General features: G+C 38.7%; 1 protein-coding gene across 1 annotated transcript in view; it reads right to left on the bottom strand.

Annotated features, from left to right (window-relative positions):
* Positions 1–819: 819 nt before the first annotated feature.
* The window catches only part of cpxm2 (carboxypeptidase X (M14 family), member 2), a 34,568-nt gene continuing 17,166 nt past the window's right edge, over positions 820–18,221 (bottom strand). Inside the window, exons 5-14 of the mRNA XM_075456998.1 lie at positions 13,447–13,531; positions 11,696–11,846; positions 11,159–11,247; positions 7,846–7,969; positions 7,463–7,659; positions 6,239–6,418; positions 4,651–4,948; positions 4,171–4,310; positions 3,761–3,860; positions 820–1,535 (exon numbers count right to left, since the gene is read on the bottom strand). Coding sequence (XP_075313113.1) covers positions 1,279–1,535; positions 3,761–3,860; positions 4,171–4,310; positions 4,651–4,948; positions 6,239–6,418; positions 7,463–7,659; positions 7,846–7,969; positions 11,159–11,247; positions 11,696–11,846; positions 13,447–13,531 — 1,621 coding nt within the window. The 3' untranslated portion in view covers positions 820–1,278. The remainder of the gene's footprint in view (positions 1,536–3,760; positions 3,861–4,170; positions 4,311–4,650; positions 4,949–6,238; positions 6,419–7,462; positions 7,660–7,845; positions 7,970–11,158; positions 11,248–11,695; positions 11,847–13,446; positions 13,532–18,221) is intronic.

The raw sequence follows: 18,221 nt of genomic DNA, 5'->3' as shown, positions 1-18,221 counted from the left end.
TAATATACATTTGAAACAATCAGAAAATGGTCAGGGTTATTTATTCATGCAATGTTTATCAATTTATGCTTGACTAAACACACAAAATGACTCAGCCCACAGGTCTTTTTGAAATGCATTACTTAGAAAATCTTGCTGGCTGACATAGATTTAGCCTTCATCAGCACAAATACATAGTTTTCCTTTATGTGACTGTTTCCTGGTTTTCAGGACTTAGCTGTTCTGTTCTGTTGCTTTCAAGATGTCTTTTTGTTCGAAAAACGCAAAATGTGTTTTATTTCATATTGTCTTAATCAAATGTCGTGTTAAGTAAATTGTTGTTGTGTTTTCTGAAATTTCAAGTTTTGTGCAGTGCTGTGTTTTTAAGTGTTAAGTGTTGTGCAACTGTTTTTCTGTTGAAATATTACGTTTATCTTTATTATTTTACTTAATGAAATTTGATTTAAAACACTTTTTTCCAAATCTCCAAGCATCATAAATGTACAATTCAGCATATTTTTTGAATAATAAAATCCCACTATGAAAATGAATGGTAAAATGACATTTGTAGCACTTGTAGCTTTTATACAGCCTTTTCTAGTCTAGATAACCACTCAAAGCGGTTTTAGAACCCATTGACACTCACACTTACACGGCACTTTTTAGTAAATACATCGTTACATGCTAATCGGCTGCTTTTTTTCTATCACACAGATTCACACTCTGATGAGTTCACTCTGTGAAAGGTGTGATACAGATACAGTATGACAGATGGATCCAACCTTGTTTCCAAGAATTTATTCTATAGACACGATTAGTTAAAGAACTTAACCTCTTAAAGTTTGTACAAAGATTTATTTAAAAACTAAAAGCAAAATTTATTTCTTTAAAACAACTATGATATGCAATAAGTCACAATTCCACAATAGCTGGTACCAAAGCTTTTGTAATGGCTTATATAACTGTTATATAAGTTAATAAGTATGTACATGATGACATTTGTGGTAGTTTTTTTGTTGACAGAATGAAATAGAAAATGTTTAACCACGCTACAAAGACAAGATATGTCAACAGTGAACACAGAGACAATATATTCCTGCAAATGAACCCAAACAAAAATCAAAGAAAGCACACATTTAAATGAATCCATGTTTTCAGTCTCCAAATGTTAATTAAAATGGCAGCACTCTGAAGGAATGTGATACTGGTCCAAACCTGGGCTTTGCCTTCACTCCAGTTTGATCAGAGCTGATATAGATGTTTGCTTTTAATTCTTCCACTGGCTTCTTCTTGCAGTGATTATGTTCCCATACGGCTTTCTCTGGACCTGCGAGCTTGCAGCTGCCTCACAGGCAATCTGATGGGCTGCTTGTTGAATTTTTCCATGATTTCTCTGATTCGTGACAAGTTGGTTCGGCCAATGGTGAAGTCACACCTGGTGGCGCCCATCTCATATCCCACCTCGCACTTCTTACTGGTTAGGCTGTAGCCCTCAGCTCTGGCTGTTACTCGGTACTCTCCAGGATTCAGCAAGCGCCAGTAATCGCCGTCAGCAGCTGAAAAGGAATGCAAAGGCAGAGCAGTTGAATATTTTTGCACTTGAACATTATGACTGTCAAGAACAGCGCGGTAAGCATCGTTTGAGTGTGTGACTCAAATTTTTTTTACATTGAGCTACAGGCAAGGGATTTTGCAAATATGTGCTGACAGCCTGACATAAAACATCTTCACACTTCAGAGGGGCAACGATTAGTGATTAACGTCAGTAGAAGGGTCTGGAAGAACAAGTTTCTATCTGCAAGGCATTCTTGGAGTGCAGTTACTTTCTTTAGCCAGTAGGTATGTATCTTGTCAGGTCCTTTGGCAGTCCAACTCATCATACTTGAGACCTTTTTTTGGAAGACTTCCAGTACTGTTCATTCTCAGCCGTGGGTGGGTCTATTCTTATGTATATATATATATATGCAGGTGCAATATATATATATATATATTTCTTTAAAAAAAAAAAGACATCAATTGTGCCAAAAACAGATGGAAGTTTGAGTCTGTCCTCTGGCACAAGTATTAACGCATTAATGCTACATATTGTGCAGCACTATATGTACCTATATGATGTGGCTTCAGAGTGCTTTTTTTTTTTTATTGTGGCCTTGATGTACAAAACACAAAAATACCAAAGACAGAAGGAAAAAAAGAAAAAAGTCATAGGTCACACAACAGTTAGACAGAAAACAACATTTCAGGGAACATTTCCTGGCAAAACATTTCAATTTTTTAAATTTTTTTGCTGTTGTATGTTGTTTTATATATTTTAAAAAACAATGTTTTATTAGTTGTGTCTGTTTTGTAAAATGTTCAGATTTAAGTGTTGTTAAAATGTGTTTAAAAAAAAAGCTGTTAAATGCTATAGTTTGTGGTTGTGTTTTGTAAAATGTTCTATTTTTTTTGTTGTTTTGTGAGATGTTTTCTTTTTTGTTTGTTTGTTTGTGAGTGTAGTGTGTATTTGTTGGTGTGTATTCAGTTTTTTACCTGTAAAGGAACAGATAAATACAATTCATGTTACATGACAGGAGGTATACATGTTGCGACATTATTTTTGCAACAGAATGCACATTTTTTTCACTCAGAGTTTAAACAGCCTACTAAGCAGTGCATACCTTTAATTGGAGCTCAAAATAAATGTCCAGAGTCTTGTGTTCGCTTTCAAGAAGTGAGGTGTTCTTAAAAATAGCCCTGCTTTGTCATGTTGGATTTTCAAAGTCCCTCTGTGCTTAATGCTGCCTTTATGTGAGCAGAGTACACCAGTTTGCTGATGCTACTTCCTTCCTGTCATATTAACTCCTACCTGACATGTTTCAACAACCAGTGAGGCAAATGAATTATAATGGCATATCCAGTTATACAAGGCAATCCATGCTTACATTTCTCACATTTAAAGGCAGGATGACTTTTTTTCTTTTTCACTGAAATGCTTGATTATTAAATACAAATTAACTAATAGATTTTCACTTTGGGAAAACATAATTTGGAAATCCCCTAATTATAGGGGCTATTGCAGCTATTTGCCCTGTCTTCTTGTGACTATGGAAAATTCATTGTGATGGCAGAAAAACTTTGCAAATGTCTGTTTCTGAAGGTTCATGCCATTCCAAAGCAAATTCAAAGCAGATGAAAAGCTACACTTTTAAGGCAAAATCCTAAAAACTCTCCTGACTGCATTTGAGAATTGTAGGATTTCTGAGAGGAAGCAGTGGCTTATTCTGAGTTCCAATGGCAATAATGGCTTAAATGGCTTTTGGACATTTGATTTCATGCTCTGAGAAAAAAAAAAAACGACTTTGACGGCTTCATTTTGTAGGCATAAGCATAAATTACCTTTAGGACTCACAATCAATAGTCATATTCAAAGCAGGAGAAGACTTCAACTGGCGCCATGGTTTAAACACATCACCTGCTTTTATTTATCCTTTTTATTCCATCTTACAATGAAATACTGACTTGCTGCAGGAGTGACTCATTCCTGAGGAATAATTCAAAGTGGGGATACAGCTGAATCAGAGTGCTTGGAGCTAGCTTCTTCTGCTTCGATAGCAAAATCTCAGCTTACTCACATAAAATGTCAGAGGCCGCAGAACAGACAGTGACATCTGTTCACATCTGCACTATCTGCACAGCATTCTGAGGTGGACGTTTTTTTTATTTTGCACTGGTTTGAAGCTTAAATTAGGAATCAATAATCAAATTTACCAAAAAGATTCAGGTGAAAGGCGATGCAGTTTACCTGTGCGAATATCATGACCGATGCCCTCTACAGAGATGATGGCGTTAGCAATTCCACGACCTTGCAGGTCCCGAACTACGCCTTTGATCCCACGGTGCACCTGCATATAAAGAGCATCACATAAGTTGACTCCTTCAACACATAATTTCCTTCTTTATGTTTTACGGCGGACAGGCTTTTTAAGGAAATGTCCCCAAATTCTATTGACATTGGGCTTCTCATTACTTATCAAGTGAGATTTGAAGACTTTAGTGAGAAGAACACAGGGACAAATTAAAAGACAAAACCTATTCCTAAAATGTGAAAAGGCTTTTTTTTTACCATACTGGTAGCTTTGTGTATATTTTGCATACACCAGGGTTTCCTTCTGTGTAAATGTGTGTGTTGCGGGGGCTACTTTGCTGCCCTACCTGCTCCATGAAAACAAGAAGAGACTCGCGATTGTTCTCCCACTCCTCAGGCAACTCGCTCTCATGAGGGAATTTGTCACAACCCACATACATTGAGAGCTCAAAGCAGTTGGTGTGCAAATAGCTAAAATCATTCATACCTGCCAAGAAAGAGACACATATCTGTTGGCACACATCAACTCTTGGGTCAGAATTTTGCCCATGTAATGGGTAGAGCTGAGGCGATAATTAGAGAGATAATTTTTATTTGAGGCACTGGCATGTTTGCTTTTCTTTGCCTATTTCTGTTTGAATTCTTACATGAAGCTTCAGGCTCAAACCTGGAAGCTTTGAAACTGGGCTTCAGTACTGCATATGCAAGATGTTCTCATATGCGCAAAACAAAGCAAAAGCTCAGAGACTTTGAGCTGAGCAGGTAAATCCTACATAAGACAGTGTTAGCATCAGTGAGAAAACACCCCAGAAGATATGGACACTAACTGCCGGCCGCAGTGTGCCAGGATGCCCCGTTGATGGTGCCGTCCTCCTTGGCAAAGTCTTCTGTGTGACAGACCCGTCGGTTGGCATCAGTCATCAGACGGTGGGTGGATGCGTAGGAGAAGGCCAGCCAGCGGAAGACGTGGTCATCCGGGGTGGGGGTTTGCTCCCTGGTCACCCCAACGGAGCGAGTTCTGTCGTACGGGAAAGTCACCACCAGCTCCCCTCCCTGGAGGTTACCTCCCAGCACAAAGGGCATTTTCTCCATCCATGCTATCAAGGCTCTTGTCTCCAAGGCAACCTACAGAGCGGGTACACAAGAGGCATGGATAATGTATTTAATGCAATCATCGCACGTATAGGATCAATAAGTCCTTCATTTTAAAATCAAACTCTCAGCAATGTGCTCTTAAAAGTAAATAATAAATCAAAAAAGGCTGTTCAAACAATCCACATCGAAAAAGCCTCTCACAAATATTTATTCTGAAAGATGAGTAAGTCTTTGAAACCAGCTGGCATCCAGTAGCTTGTACTTGTTTGTTACAATCAAGAGTTATCCCAGCTGTTGGGGCTCATATAATTAAACCAGCCCTCTTATTTCTAAGCACTAGTTGGAGAAGTCAGTGGGGCAAGTGAAGACAGGTTTCACAGCTTTGTGAGCACAGATGGGAATCCCAGCACCACAGCTGCAGCAGCTATTCTGGATGCTCAGTGTGACTCACCCGTGGCTCTCACTAACGTCAAAACACTTGTGAGGATGAGCTTTTAATAGCATGCTGGGTGTATTTTGGCACACAGCTTCTTCGTCATACATTGCAAGTGCATCCGCTTTTCCCAAAATAGACAGCGCCCCTGATATGTCCTTGTGACTGCTTTACCCTTTTCAAATGGCTGATGGTCTTCACTGTGAAGATATGTTTGTAACTCTGTAGGAGGTGCAGGGCATGAACACAATGCCACACTTTGTCACCTAAAGGTGAAGTCACTGGAAACTAAATGGCAATCACATTATTAAAGCGGAGCACATTGAAGGTAAAAATAAAAAAGACAGCTGTGACTTGGACTTTGCTGTTTCAAGCAGCGTCACCTTTTCTTTTCAGGAAGAAAGAAAAAGTTGTGTCTAAAGCTAAAGGCAGGATTATCTTGACCAGCAAGAACAAGCAACATTTTAAGAGCTAGCGTAACATCTGGTTTGATTGCATCGAGGGAAAGCATACAAATAGCTTTGACACGGTCGGGAGGTTGACGAAGCATTGTAAGCCTGTGAGATCTTTATTCATTTTTAATATCACCTGTAAACATTTATGAAGGCAGCTGAAAGTAGAAGTTGATGTTTGGGAATATTCCAGTTCACCACATATAAAATGGAATTCATTTTTAAACTGTGTTTGCAGGTATAAATGTCCTTGTAGCTTACATTTTGGCATTTTATAAGCTGCACTTATAAATCAGATAGTGTTGCTAACTGCAAATTGCCCAGCTCGAGCACCTGGCTCAACTAAGCGCTAATAAAAGATTTGTTTAACCTGCAAAGATCAAAATTTCCAGTAAGAATATACTGCACAACAATCTATCTAACAGTCAGACTCACTGAGGCGTTCTTCAACTGGTACCACTCTGGAAGGGGCACATGGTGGTTGAACATTTTGCGAGGAATCCACTTCTTGGCCTCAGCTTCCCACAGAAGGGAGTTGAGATCTGGAAAGTTGTGGTGAATGTCTATTCCATCATTGCTCCATCGACCCAGAGACCAGCCACTGAGCTCTGAACCCTGTGTTGAAGGGTAATACAGGATGTTGAAAATGCACAGGAAATTATTTTTGTGGGAGGACACATTTCTGATCCCAGGTGGAGGGCTATACATGGTTCATAGTACATGGTTTCCTTGCTGATCACAACGCCCATGCTGTCTTTTGGGAATCAAGGAACATGCTCTACAGAGGAAGATGGTCGTAACTGCCAAGAGAAAAAGAGCTTAAACTCATTAGCAGTTTCACTGTTTCTTGAAAACATAATAATGATAAATAAAAACATCCTTACTTTTTGAGTCAGCTTTAACAAGGCATTTTTTGTGTCTGTTCTGTCATACTTTGCAAGGCTCGACTATCTATGGTTTCATTTTCAATCTTAAAGGCCATGTGCAGCCGGAAGATAACAACAATTTGCCAAAAGGAGCAAAAATTGCTAAGCAGTGTATGATTAGTGCTATTGCTTATCTATTTACAATATGAAAAAACATCTGATTCGAGTGAATATTACATTATAGCTAAAAAAGCTTAAATTACTGCAACAAATTACTGCAACAGCCATGACAGCATCATAGATTAATGCTGGCTAAAAACTGCCTTCTGCTACCATTGCACAGCCCACCGTTGAATAGGCTCATCTTATTTAGCTGTTCATGTATATTCATATGCATATATATGTATTTATAAGTACAAGCTGATTTTGAAATAAGTTGTGAAATATAGATTTGGTTTGCGATTAAATATTAGGTCACTTAATTTAGAGGGAGCTTACATTGCAGACTTGTCTTTATCTAAGTTAAAACAGAGCCTTTCATCTTGGCCTGCAACTATTTCAAGTCAAAACATGTGCATTAATGAAATATTTACAACTGAACACGCAGCTCACGTGCACACATTGTTCATTTTATGTAATCCAACAGGTCACCCAAACTAATTTTCCAGCATGCACCTGCACCATGACCACGACCACTTTTACAAGAGACCTGTCAAATAAACAGATATGGTGCTGTTATCACAACAGACGAGCTCTTGAAATTAGGTCACTAATAGCTGCCTTGTGGACCTACCACTTCAAAGGCTCTCTCGTACCCATCAGGGTTGACAGATGGCAGTAGATGGATTCTGGTCTCTTCCACAAGGTGACGTATCCGCTGGTTGCCAGATAGATACTCCAGACACATGAACTGCATCAGCAGCAGGAGCAGCTCCCGTCCCAGCACTTCGTTACCATGGGAACCTGCTGTGTAACGAAACTCTGGTTCACCTGGTCAACAAGATCGCATGAAAGGAGGGATAGTGAAAAGATAGTCAGGAATTAATTATGCAATCACTGCAGCCAAGGTGTCAGAGAAAACATGTTTGGGAACTCTGACTGAGGTTGTTACTATTTACAATCAACTCAGCAGCCTCATGTTGTTGCAATAAAGCACATTGCTGTATTAATACTCACCAGCTTCATGTTCTCCTGGGTTGTCAGAGATCTCTATGGCATACAGCTTGAGGCCACTGTGGGACTTTCCTATGTTATAGATCCGGGTGATGTTGGGGCACATTTCATTAACCACCTTCATAAGCTGTGAGGGATAAATAGTTCAGCATGAACTGTTGATCATTTCTTATTTGAAATAAAATAAAATAAAATCAGAAATACTGTGGAACTCACTTAGAGTTCAGCTGAGGTATTTTCAGACAAGGGAAATATACATTTTTTAAATGCATATTTTCAAACACTAAATACAGTTAAAACAATTACAGCTAATGGTGGAAGAAGTAAAGATGGGAAGTAAAATGTGGCAATAAAATGTTCCCTGTCACTGTTTTACTACATAGGTTTTATTTAGCAATGTAATATATTCCATAAGATCATTATATTAACATATCATGGCTGTTCTGTGATAGACACTTTTGAAATGTCAGCTTGGCATTTGTTTAAAGAAAAAAAAGAGAGAGAGAGTCCTGGTTTTAGCTTTGTCACAGTGCATTTTCCAGCTAATTTCAGCCTCCTATTTACGATGAGGAATACAAGACTGCTTTCAACGCACAAAGGAACGAGGAACGAGGAACGAGGAACGAGGAACGAGGAACGTTGTGCTGAACTGGTTTTATACTGTTTGCATATAAACCATAAAATTATACAATATTTATGAACCATTTGACCACCTTTGTAGCAATAAAAGCTCACTCCAATCTAAAAGTATGGTTAAATGATGGTGTCCGTACCAGATCATGAAGTCACACTATTGTAATCTGAGCTTTCTCTGTTTTTTGTTTTGGAAGCCAGCTTGGCCACGTGTGCAAGTGTAGAAGAATATCTTTTTTGAAATAGACTAACAAAAGGACTCAAAAGGAAGTATTTCAATTATGGACAGAACAGAGTAACTAAGATTAGGTATTGTAATTACAGAATTAAATTGCACAAGATTCCCTTGTGATTGTGATCACACAAATTTCACAAGAATCTGACTATAACTCACAAGACTACAACTGCTGCTCTTTCCAAGGCTGTCTATCAAGAACTCTTTAGATAATTTTTTAAGAACAAAAATGAACAACCATGTCACTGAGGTGCCTACGGTTATTTCTCTGTGTGTTCATAACTGAATATACTAGTCCATTAAAGAGTGGCCCTTCACAGCACATTGCACAAAGGAGATGGCAGAGTGCAGTCCAGACCTCACATTAAAAGGGCGTCAAATACAGCAGATTTGTGAAAGCTATTAGCATCTGTGAGATGTACCAAAGGTTTCCTTTGGCTTCAGAGCCATAATGTACCACCCACAGCAATATTTGCTGCCAAGATCAAACATTGACTCATGAGGGACCTGCAAGCTGCTGAGGTGCTCCGTGTTGTCGCTGACATTTTTTAAAATTTTCTTTTTAGAGTGCTCTCATGCCATATTCAGTTTTGAATGTACTACACACTGACAGACGTTTTAACCTATGCTTCAGTATTTGTTTCCTACATGAACAACATTCTGCCAGTTCAAGCACTTTTGTTTCTTTTTCTGTATTTGTTTTGAGTCTGAGCTCAATCAGGAAAAGGGGATATTGCATACTAAATTATCTATCATTTGAAACATTAGATGACAGGTTGGATGTTCAAAGCACACATCAAATGAAGCAGACAAGAGCTGTTTTTAAGCATTAAACTGTTCTTTAAAGTCTTGTTGCTGCATATTTTGTCACAAATATGAGATTTTCTAGTTTCTGTCCTCAAGGTTTTTTATTAACAAGTTAAATAATGGGTACTTGCAACTTCAAAACAGTCCAAATATTGGAAGTCTCAAAGACAATATCACCAGAGCTCTGTCACAGAGCTGATTTATTTTCATTCTAGCCGGTGAAAGTGGCTGTGGAGAGGCAGTCAAGACAATTATGAAGACAGGCTTGTAGAGAACAAATTAAAATTGTAACAATTATCATTTATCCATATGGGCAAATAATGGTGACACAAAGGAGAGCATGAGGAAAAAGACTAACCAGCTGTAATTGAAGCAGCTGCATTATTTCCTGAAAAATGTTAATTTGCTGTTGCAGCCGCGCTTTAACCAGTCAGGTGTGATGGGTTTTTAATCAAGTCTGTGTTCAATCTTGTCTTCTCTACACATGTAAATCATGAAATAAATGTCAGGTTTTGTCGATGGAACAAAGGATTACAAGAAAGTTCTGCTCTCAGCTTAATAAAGCACAGCATTCCTTCTGTTAAATGTACCTGGGCAATTCAATTCACCAGGATCAATGCAGGACATTTTTCAAATAAGAATTCATCCTTACAATACATACTCTGAGATTATGGTTAAATCTACTTTTATATGTTTAGGGTAATGCTGTAAATAAAGACGAAGCTTCCTGGCTGCACAGTTCAACAGAAGAAAAGTATCAATTAAATATCTTCTTCTTTATTGCATCTGTCTATATTATGCTTTGGTTACAAAGTACCAATGCTACTACAACTGTGATCTAAGAAAAGGACAATCCTCAAGCAATATAAAGGAAATTTCTTTCACTCTGTTCCTCTCGGGGGAAATGCCCTCCACATGAGAAGCCACAATTGGCCGCCTCCACTTGAAAGTTCTAGCACAGCACTATTAAAACCAAAGTGGAGATATGGTGTCTGGTTGCCTACACTGAAAAATGTCAAGGGTGAAAAAGCTTTAGAGAAGGAGTTTTAAAAATAGTCGTTCCTTTCTTTGTGAAAGCCTTGGACACCTTAACTGACACACATTAGCCTCAGAGATAAAGAAAGAAAAGAAAAGAAAAAGTCTATTAATTCACTTTTATATAGCATTTTAGGCTGTCACACCAGAAGAAAAGCTGAGCAATTTACAACGAGCCATACATTCAATGAACAATGTCTCATTATGGCTGTGGTAAAGAACGGCTCCAGTCACCTCAAACTGATTGTTTGGCACAGGATGCTGCATTACAGAAGATTACAATTCACAGCGCTTGTACCATCGCAGCCACTCAGACGCAGTGACAAATACAGCTGCCCTCCTTCCCCTTCTGCTCATGACAACTATATGAATAAGTAATGACACAACCCAGAAGATGCTTTATGCATTTTCATGCTGCTTGAAGCGCTCGGTTCATTTGTTCTGCTGCACTCTTTGCTCGTCCAAAGGAAGCAACCTGGCTTGCATTGGCTCACAGTTCCTTACAATGTTTTATAGCTCTGTGCTTTGGTCTCTCTGCTGAATGAGAAAAAAGATCAGTGTTCTTAAGAAGGTGCTGTCTTCTGTTGCTTGTTCACTGTGACCCACCTGCCTCATTTCTTTGTAGCTGTGATGCCTGAAGTCCAAGTCATCGGTTGTTGTGACTTCATTGCGTCTGTGGTAATAATTATTTGGATCTGTAATCAGATTAGATACAGTTACTGATTATCCAGTGACTTAAATAGGTGGATTAGATCCTTTATTTAAAAATAAGGCTGGCCATGACAGGTCTTTCTCGACCGTAGATCACACTATCTAACTATGTAGAAAGTTTTGTTATTTTGTGCCAAGGCTTTGATATATTTGCTTGTAAGTTTTCCGCAACAACCTTACAGGAAGCAAAGTTTTATTTATAAATTGTCCCCCCGGCAATCATCAATTTACCATTAATAACTCAACAGCTTCCTTGAAAAAGTGTCCCAGTTAATGTGGATAATCTTGGCAGACCTTTTGCCAAACTTCTATCTGTGCCAAACCTCAGCAAATAAAAGTGAAATCAACCCCACATTCATTCTTTCATGCACTGCAAATGTCTGTTTGACAGGAAGCACTCGTGTGTCTGCTTTGTTCATACAAACCCGTCACCTGGCATAGGACAGCCAAGGATCTCCACTCTCATACAGATGCTGCCAACATGAAACCAAGAGCGAGGGTTAACGCGAATGTATCGGGCGACCACAGGGACTGGGAAGATATTCCGGACGGGAATCTCTTTTTCTCTGTTGCCGCTGAATATCTACTTAGGCAAACACATTGTGAATGAACAGACAAGAGCAGAAACACAGAACATAATGCCTTCATTCAACAGCTTAAAAGAGCAGATGTTAAGAAGCACCTTTTGAACTAGTATAAGTATAAAGAAAGCGTGTGTAAAGGAAATATCACATTTGATTCACTTGATTAGAACATGTGCATCTCCCTCACCAAAGAAAGCACATGGGGGTATCTTGCAGGCAGATACAACCAATAATTACGTAAAAGAAATATGGGACCTTTTGTGGTCGTAGGAGCAACTGCATATGAAGTGTAAAATTGCCTATATTTCAACCCTAACCATGCTCTTTTTCCAGCCCAAACCAAGTACTTTCGATTTCAAATCGTTACCTAATTGGGTTATTGCCTTAATTTAAGCAGAAAGTGATCATCTTTTGTCAAAATTGGTGGTTTTTACATGTAACCACGGCAACCAGAAAATGGCATCCATGAAATTGACAGCTGCAGTGAAAAATTACATTAAATGGCATTTTAGCCCTAATCATGATGGCTTTCGAACACTAACCAAGTGATGGTATTGAAAAAAGCGTTTTTGTTAAGTGTTGACTTGAAACTCAAAGTTGTCGTGGTAGATCACACTCTTGTGTCAAACAAAAAGCGCATGGCTCAAAGCGCTGCCCGTAGGCACATTATCAACCCTTATCCCTCCTCCTAATGAGAACTTTGTTGCCTCTTGAACAAAAGTCTTGAAAGTGACATCCTCTTCGATCTGTAAATGCTCATATGAGTTCCTGTCGTTTGTATTGGCGGTGCTTTACAGGACTCCTTAAAATGTTGTATTAAAGGATAACGACCCAATGATTGTATCAGTAGATGGAGTTCTTGCGATAAACACTAGACAGATGTGCACTTGTACAATGTCATTCAGTTATGATGCCCTCTGGGATTTATTGTAAATGTTAACACCCACAGCTGGAGTTCTTATTTGCACCCATCTGGCATTTTGAAAGACCAACAGAGCTGCTTGGCGTTTGGCACAAAAGGTGAGCGAGTGGGTGAGAGGGAAGCTTGTAGCTGAGACCAAATCACTGTAATGTTATAATCATCCACAAAGACAACATCACCAGCCATAGTTAAACTGTGGCTGGTGATGTTGTGAGGAGAACTATCATTCTCCTCAAAAATATGATTTGATTTGCGAGTTCAATCCATGATGAAATATACATCCAGAGGTATCAATGATATTGTTGCAGAAAAGGTATTTCTGTCTACACAATTACATCCAGTTGAAAGCAGAAAAAAAGCACCCAACTCTGACAGTGAACCAGGATGAGTTCCCATCTGTTGGAGTATCATCAGTATTTACTTTAGCCTCACAGCTCATTAAGCTTGGAAATAAGCACGCAGCTAAATCTCCCTCTGTAATTACTCTCAGGCAAGCATTCATTTTTCTATTTCGTTCTAGTCAAAGAGGGCACATAGAGCAAGACTTCCTATGCATCTAGTTAGCAGAGAGAAAAAAAGGATAATGCTCCAAAGTTTTACAGTATGATAATAACTGCCTGTACCTTGTGGATACGCTCTGTGTCAGCGGATTAGGTTCAAATGTCATAATTACTCACCAAGTCTTTTGAGCCGTTCTTAAGTGTTACCCAGGTGTGACTGTCGTTGCTAACCATAACCTTGTATGAGGTCACCCAATCGCTTCTGTTAACGTCACAAAAGAGAAGAAAAAAAAGAGAGAGAAAAGTCAAATGTTGACAGGCTGAAGCATATAGAGCACCAAGGTGAAGTTTCTCAGCTCATGCACACCTGCATTTAACATTCTACGAGAATGAAAACTCATTTATAAATAACAAAACTAGAGACCAGGAATTCATGGTAGAATAAAACATTTGATACAGAGGAATGGCAGAAAACATCAAAAGAACATTGAGAAATACACTTTGCTTCTTTACAGTTGCTTCTTTACCAATAACTACTTTGGTAATCTATCAACCTTGTGACTGAAAGATCTTCACTCTGCTTAGAATTTTTTTATTCTTTTCACCCGCAGCGTCTTACAAAAACTTCACACAGATTTCATATACTAAGCTATTAGACAAGTTAAATTAAAGGATGATATAATCCTGGATCGCCAGGTCAACCAGGAGCCTCAGATTCACTATTGTCTGTTTAATTAAGCCCTAAAGTATTCGCAAATTCTGCATTATTTTTTCTGGCCCTGAATTCTGCATCATGTAACAGTGAGGGCCATAGTTGCTGCCAAGGACTCTTTTGTGATTTAATCAGAATGTACTCAATACTGAATACTGGATCATCAAATTAATTAACCAAATTTGAAATAGATTAGTATTTTGAAAATCAGCACATCAATAATAATTCACATTTTGTCAAAGTGTAGGTTTGATGTGCACCATGAACAATTACAAAATAATCAAGGTCACAAGTCAGCATAAAGTTATTATGCTGCATGGCAGTCAGTGTAAAAAAAAGTTTTCAAAAACAGAGAAAGAAATACTTTTTCGTAGAACTCTGAGAGGTAAATCATCACTCTAAGAAAGAACACACTAAGAATTCACCAATGACTAAATGTCTGATCATGCCAGCCAGAGCTAACCACAGTGTGCAGTATGTAGGCTGGCAGTGACTCCCATGCTTCTGGATAAAGACATCAGAGCTGAGCGGGTTCACCCCGGTAAGAATTCCCAGTTCTGCTAATTAAAGTGCTGTTACAGACAAGAGCCCCTGAACTGGCACCGAAGACACTTGCATGCCCTAAAGAGCTAATTTCAGAGAAATTCTGTCTCAGACATTGGTGTCTTCTGCACCTTTAGATAGTGCTGCCCTTGAAGGCACATCACAAATGCAGCCTATTAAAGAACCCACCCTTTCTCTCAAATTCTGCAGCAGTGTCCAGAAGTTTGTGCCGGCCCTTTCCAATTAAGAGACATAGAGGCCAGAGGTTGTCAAATATTATTGTAGAGGGAAGTGAGGATAGGTAGATGAAAGTGGAGAATGGGAGAAGAGGCAGTAGTTGCTGTTTTTAGTGAACAGAGGAGCAACTCAAAGTAAAACACGCCAGGTGTCAGTATTTTTTCCCTGAATGTAAATCAATAAATGTGTTATAAAACCCTGAACCACTATCTCAATTTTTTTTTAATTTACAATGCTTTTATTTTTTTTATTGGCAAATAAAGATCTGTATCACTGACAGATTAAAAAAGTATCGATATGAAATTCAGTTTCAGATTCAGATTCAGAAGATAACTAATTTCCATTAGGTCGTTTGGATATTTGTTAAATGTTACCAAATTTTTATATTTCACTGTATTACTAGTCTTACAAGAGTGTTAGTTATCAATTGATCAAACCTGTTTGAAAATTGCCACACAAAACAAATGCTGCACTGAATCATTTGGACCCATCTTATGGATAGTTTTTTTCCCCTCCAGCCAAAAAGTACAAAAAGTACTATCACTTTAGGAGTAGGTTGTTGGCATTTGCAGTGGAAGACTTGGAGAATTCTTGTAAAAGAAGAACTTTTTATTAATGACTTGCAAAAATGTTTAACTTTAGTCTTGACAACTCATTATAGGAACAAAAATAAGAATGGCTTATTCTATTCATTAAGAACCATCAAGTCTATCCGTGAAATAATTAGAAAGTTGCATCGATCTGCCAAATGGATTTGGTATAACCTGGCATTCAAGATGTTTTTCTTAATGGATAATCAGTGATTTGTGAAGCAAAACTTAATGCTTTTATGAACTTGAATGAATCAATTAATCACAGCTTACAGCTCATGAATGATTTATAAAGTACTCCTTATTCAAAATGCACATGGCTAAAGTAAAGATCACTTTCTTTTATACTGCAGCCCCAGACAAAGATGGCTTGTACGATGTAGAAGCCAATATTTTTGAAAACTGAGTAGGACAGAATAAATCGTTGTGCTGTGTTGTGCTGTGTTGTGCTGTGACTGTTAATAACTTTATCGTTTAGCTGTGAAAGAAGCTAAACGAAAATATTTCTCGGATATTATTGTTTTAAATTGTCACAAACCTCGTATGTTGTTTAAGGTGATAAACTCTGCTCTGAATGCACCACAGACTGTGGGAATTGAGCCCTCCCCTTCTGTGTGTGAAAACTTTCTGCAATTCTTCAATGCAAAAGTCTCTGCTATGAGAGCACTTATTTCACTTCCTGCTTACGACCCCTCAGTTTTCGTCCCCTGTTCTGCTGTTTTTGACTCATTTGAACCTGTGACCATGTCCTTTGTGCAGGAGATTATGGGACATTTAAAGCCATCAGGCTCGCCCAACGACCCTGTTCCTCCTCAACTTTTTAAGGAGGTTTTCCCCACTGTTGGGCCATATTTACTCTGCATCATTAACAGCAGTCTGTCCTCAGGCGTGGTTCCTGTACATTTTAAGCATGCAGTTGTGCAGCCACTGATTAAAAAACCTGGACTGGATCCTACTGCTATGGATAACTTTAGGCCCATTTCTAAACTGTCCTTCCTTTCTAAAATCTTAGAGAAGATTGTCTACTCTCAGCTCATGGACTTTTTTAAATAAACAAAATGTTCTTAAAACTTTCCAATCTGGTTTTAAAACATTTCACAGCACAGAATCAGCGCTTTTAAGAGTTTTTAACAACGTCTTTTTAGCTACTGATTCTGGTCACTGTGTAATCCTTGTGCTTTTAGACCTAACTGCTGCATTTGATACAGTGGACCATGACATCCTGATTAATCGCTTGGAGCAGTGGGTGGGCATCAGGGGCTCAGCGTTGGAATGGTTCAGGTCCTATTTGTCGCATCGGACATTCTGTGTCAGCTTTGGTGACTCCGTATCCTCCACTGCTCCTCTCCCATGTGGGGTTCCACGGGGTTCAGTGCTAGGCCCTCTTTTATTTTCTTTGTATCTTCTCCCACTGGGTTCCATTCTCAGGAAGCACCGCATTTTATTCCACTGTTATGCTGATGACAGCCAGATTTATGTACCGCTTAAAAAGGCTGATTCTTTCTCCCTCAAGACTTTGTTAAACTGTTTAGAGGATGTCAAGGCCTGGATGGCTCTGAACTTTTTAAATTTGAATGAAAAAAAAACTGAAATAATGGTTTTTGGTGGCACCTCTGTGACCCCCTCAGTCGATTTGGGTTTCTTAGCACAGTATGCCAAACCCATACTCAATGATCTAGGGGTAAAAGTAGACTCGGATCTGAAGTTCAACAGCCAGATTAAAGCTGTGGTGAAAGCAAGATTTTTCCAGTTAAGACAGTTGGCAAAAATAAAACTTTTTCTCCAGAGACAGCACCTTGAAGCAGTAATTCACGCCTTTGTGACCACACGGCTGGATTACTGCAACGCACTATATATGGGGGTTAGTGGGTCCTCCATCGCACGTCTCCAACTTGTACAGAACGCAGCTGCGCGTCTTTTAACTGGCACAAGAAAGTTTGAGCACATTTCACCGATTTTAGCCTCACTCCACTGGCTACCTGTCCATTTTAGAATTTATTTTAAAATTATTTTATTTGCTTTTAAATCCCTAAATGGTCTTGCCCCAGTGTACCTCTCTGAACTCCTGCACCCCTACACACCCAGCCGATCCCTTAGGTCAGCTGACCAGCTGCTCCTGAGGGTTCCCAAAACCAGGCTGAAGCTCAGAGGGGACCGAGCATTCTCGGTTGCAGCTCCCAAATTGTGGAATGACCTGCCACTGCACATTAGACAGGCCTCGTCACTGTGTAATTTTAAAACTCTTCTTAAAACGCACCTCTTTTCCTTGGCTTTTAATACTACGTAGGCTGTTGATTTTATGTTCACAGATATTTTATTTGGGGTGGGGTTGTCAGTCTATTTATTTTATTGTGTTTTATTGTATTTATTTTATTGTACAGCACTTTGGAAACCTTTGTGTTTATTTAAATTGTGCTTTATAAATAAAGTGGATTGGATTGGATTGGATAAAACACACATACACAGACACATAATTCATTTTTCCTCAGAGGATTTCCCACGGACCTGTGTATGCGTGTTCATCATACATTTCAAAGGAATTCAAAGATTATTGATTTGAGCAGAATATTATTCTTTTAAATAAAAGGATTACCGTAAAACATATATCAAAATCTATTTAGTTTAATTTCATGGACGTTCAGTAAACTTAATTCCAGTCCAGTGAAGAATTTATCATTGTGGAGCTCTGAGGGCCCAAACTTTATGATTTTCTTTTGATTTTTAAATTAAATGAATCACCTCAGCTGAGAGGACTGATAGAGTTGGTATTGAAGGCTCCATGTGCATGATTACATTCAGTGTCTTTTAAAGGTGCAATGTGTGACCTTACAAAGCCACTGGGTGTCACACCAGAGCAGTAGACTCTAACT

Source organism: Odontesthes bonariensis, chromosome 23 (assembly GCF_027942865.1).
Source record: "Odontesthes bonariensis isolate fOdoBon6 chromosome 23, fOdoBon6.hap1, whole genome shotgun sequence".
Lineage (NCBI taxonomy): Eukaryota > Metazoa > Chordata > Actinopteri > Atheriniformes > Atherinopsidae > Odontesthes > Odontesthes bonariensis.
Note: the sequence above shows the minus strand (reverse complement) of the source record. Positions and strands in the feature narration are given on the sequence as shown.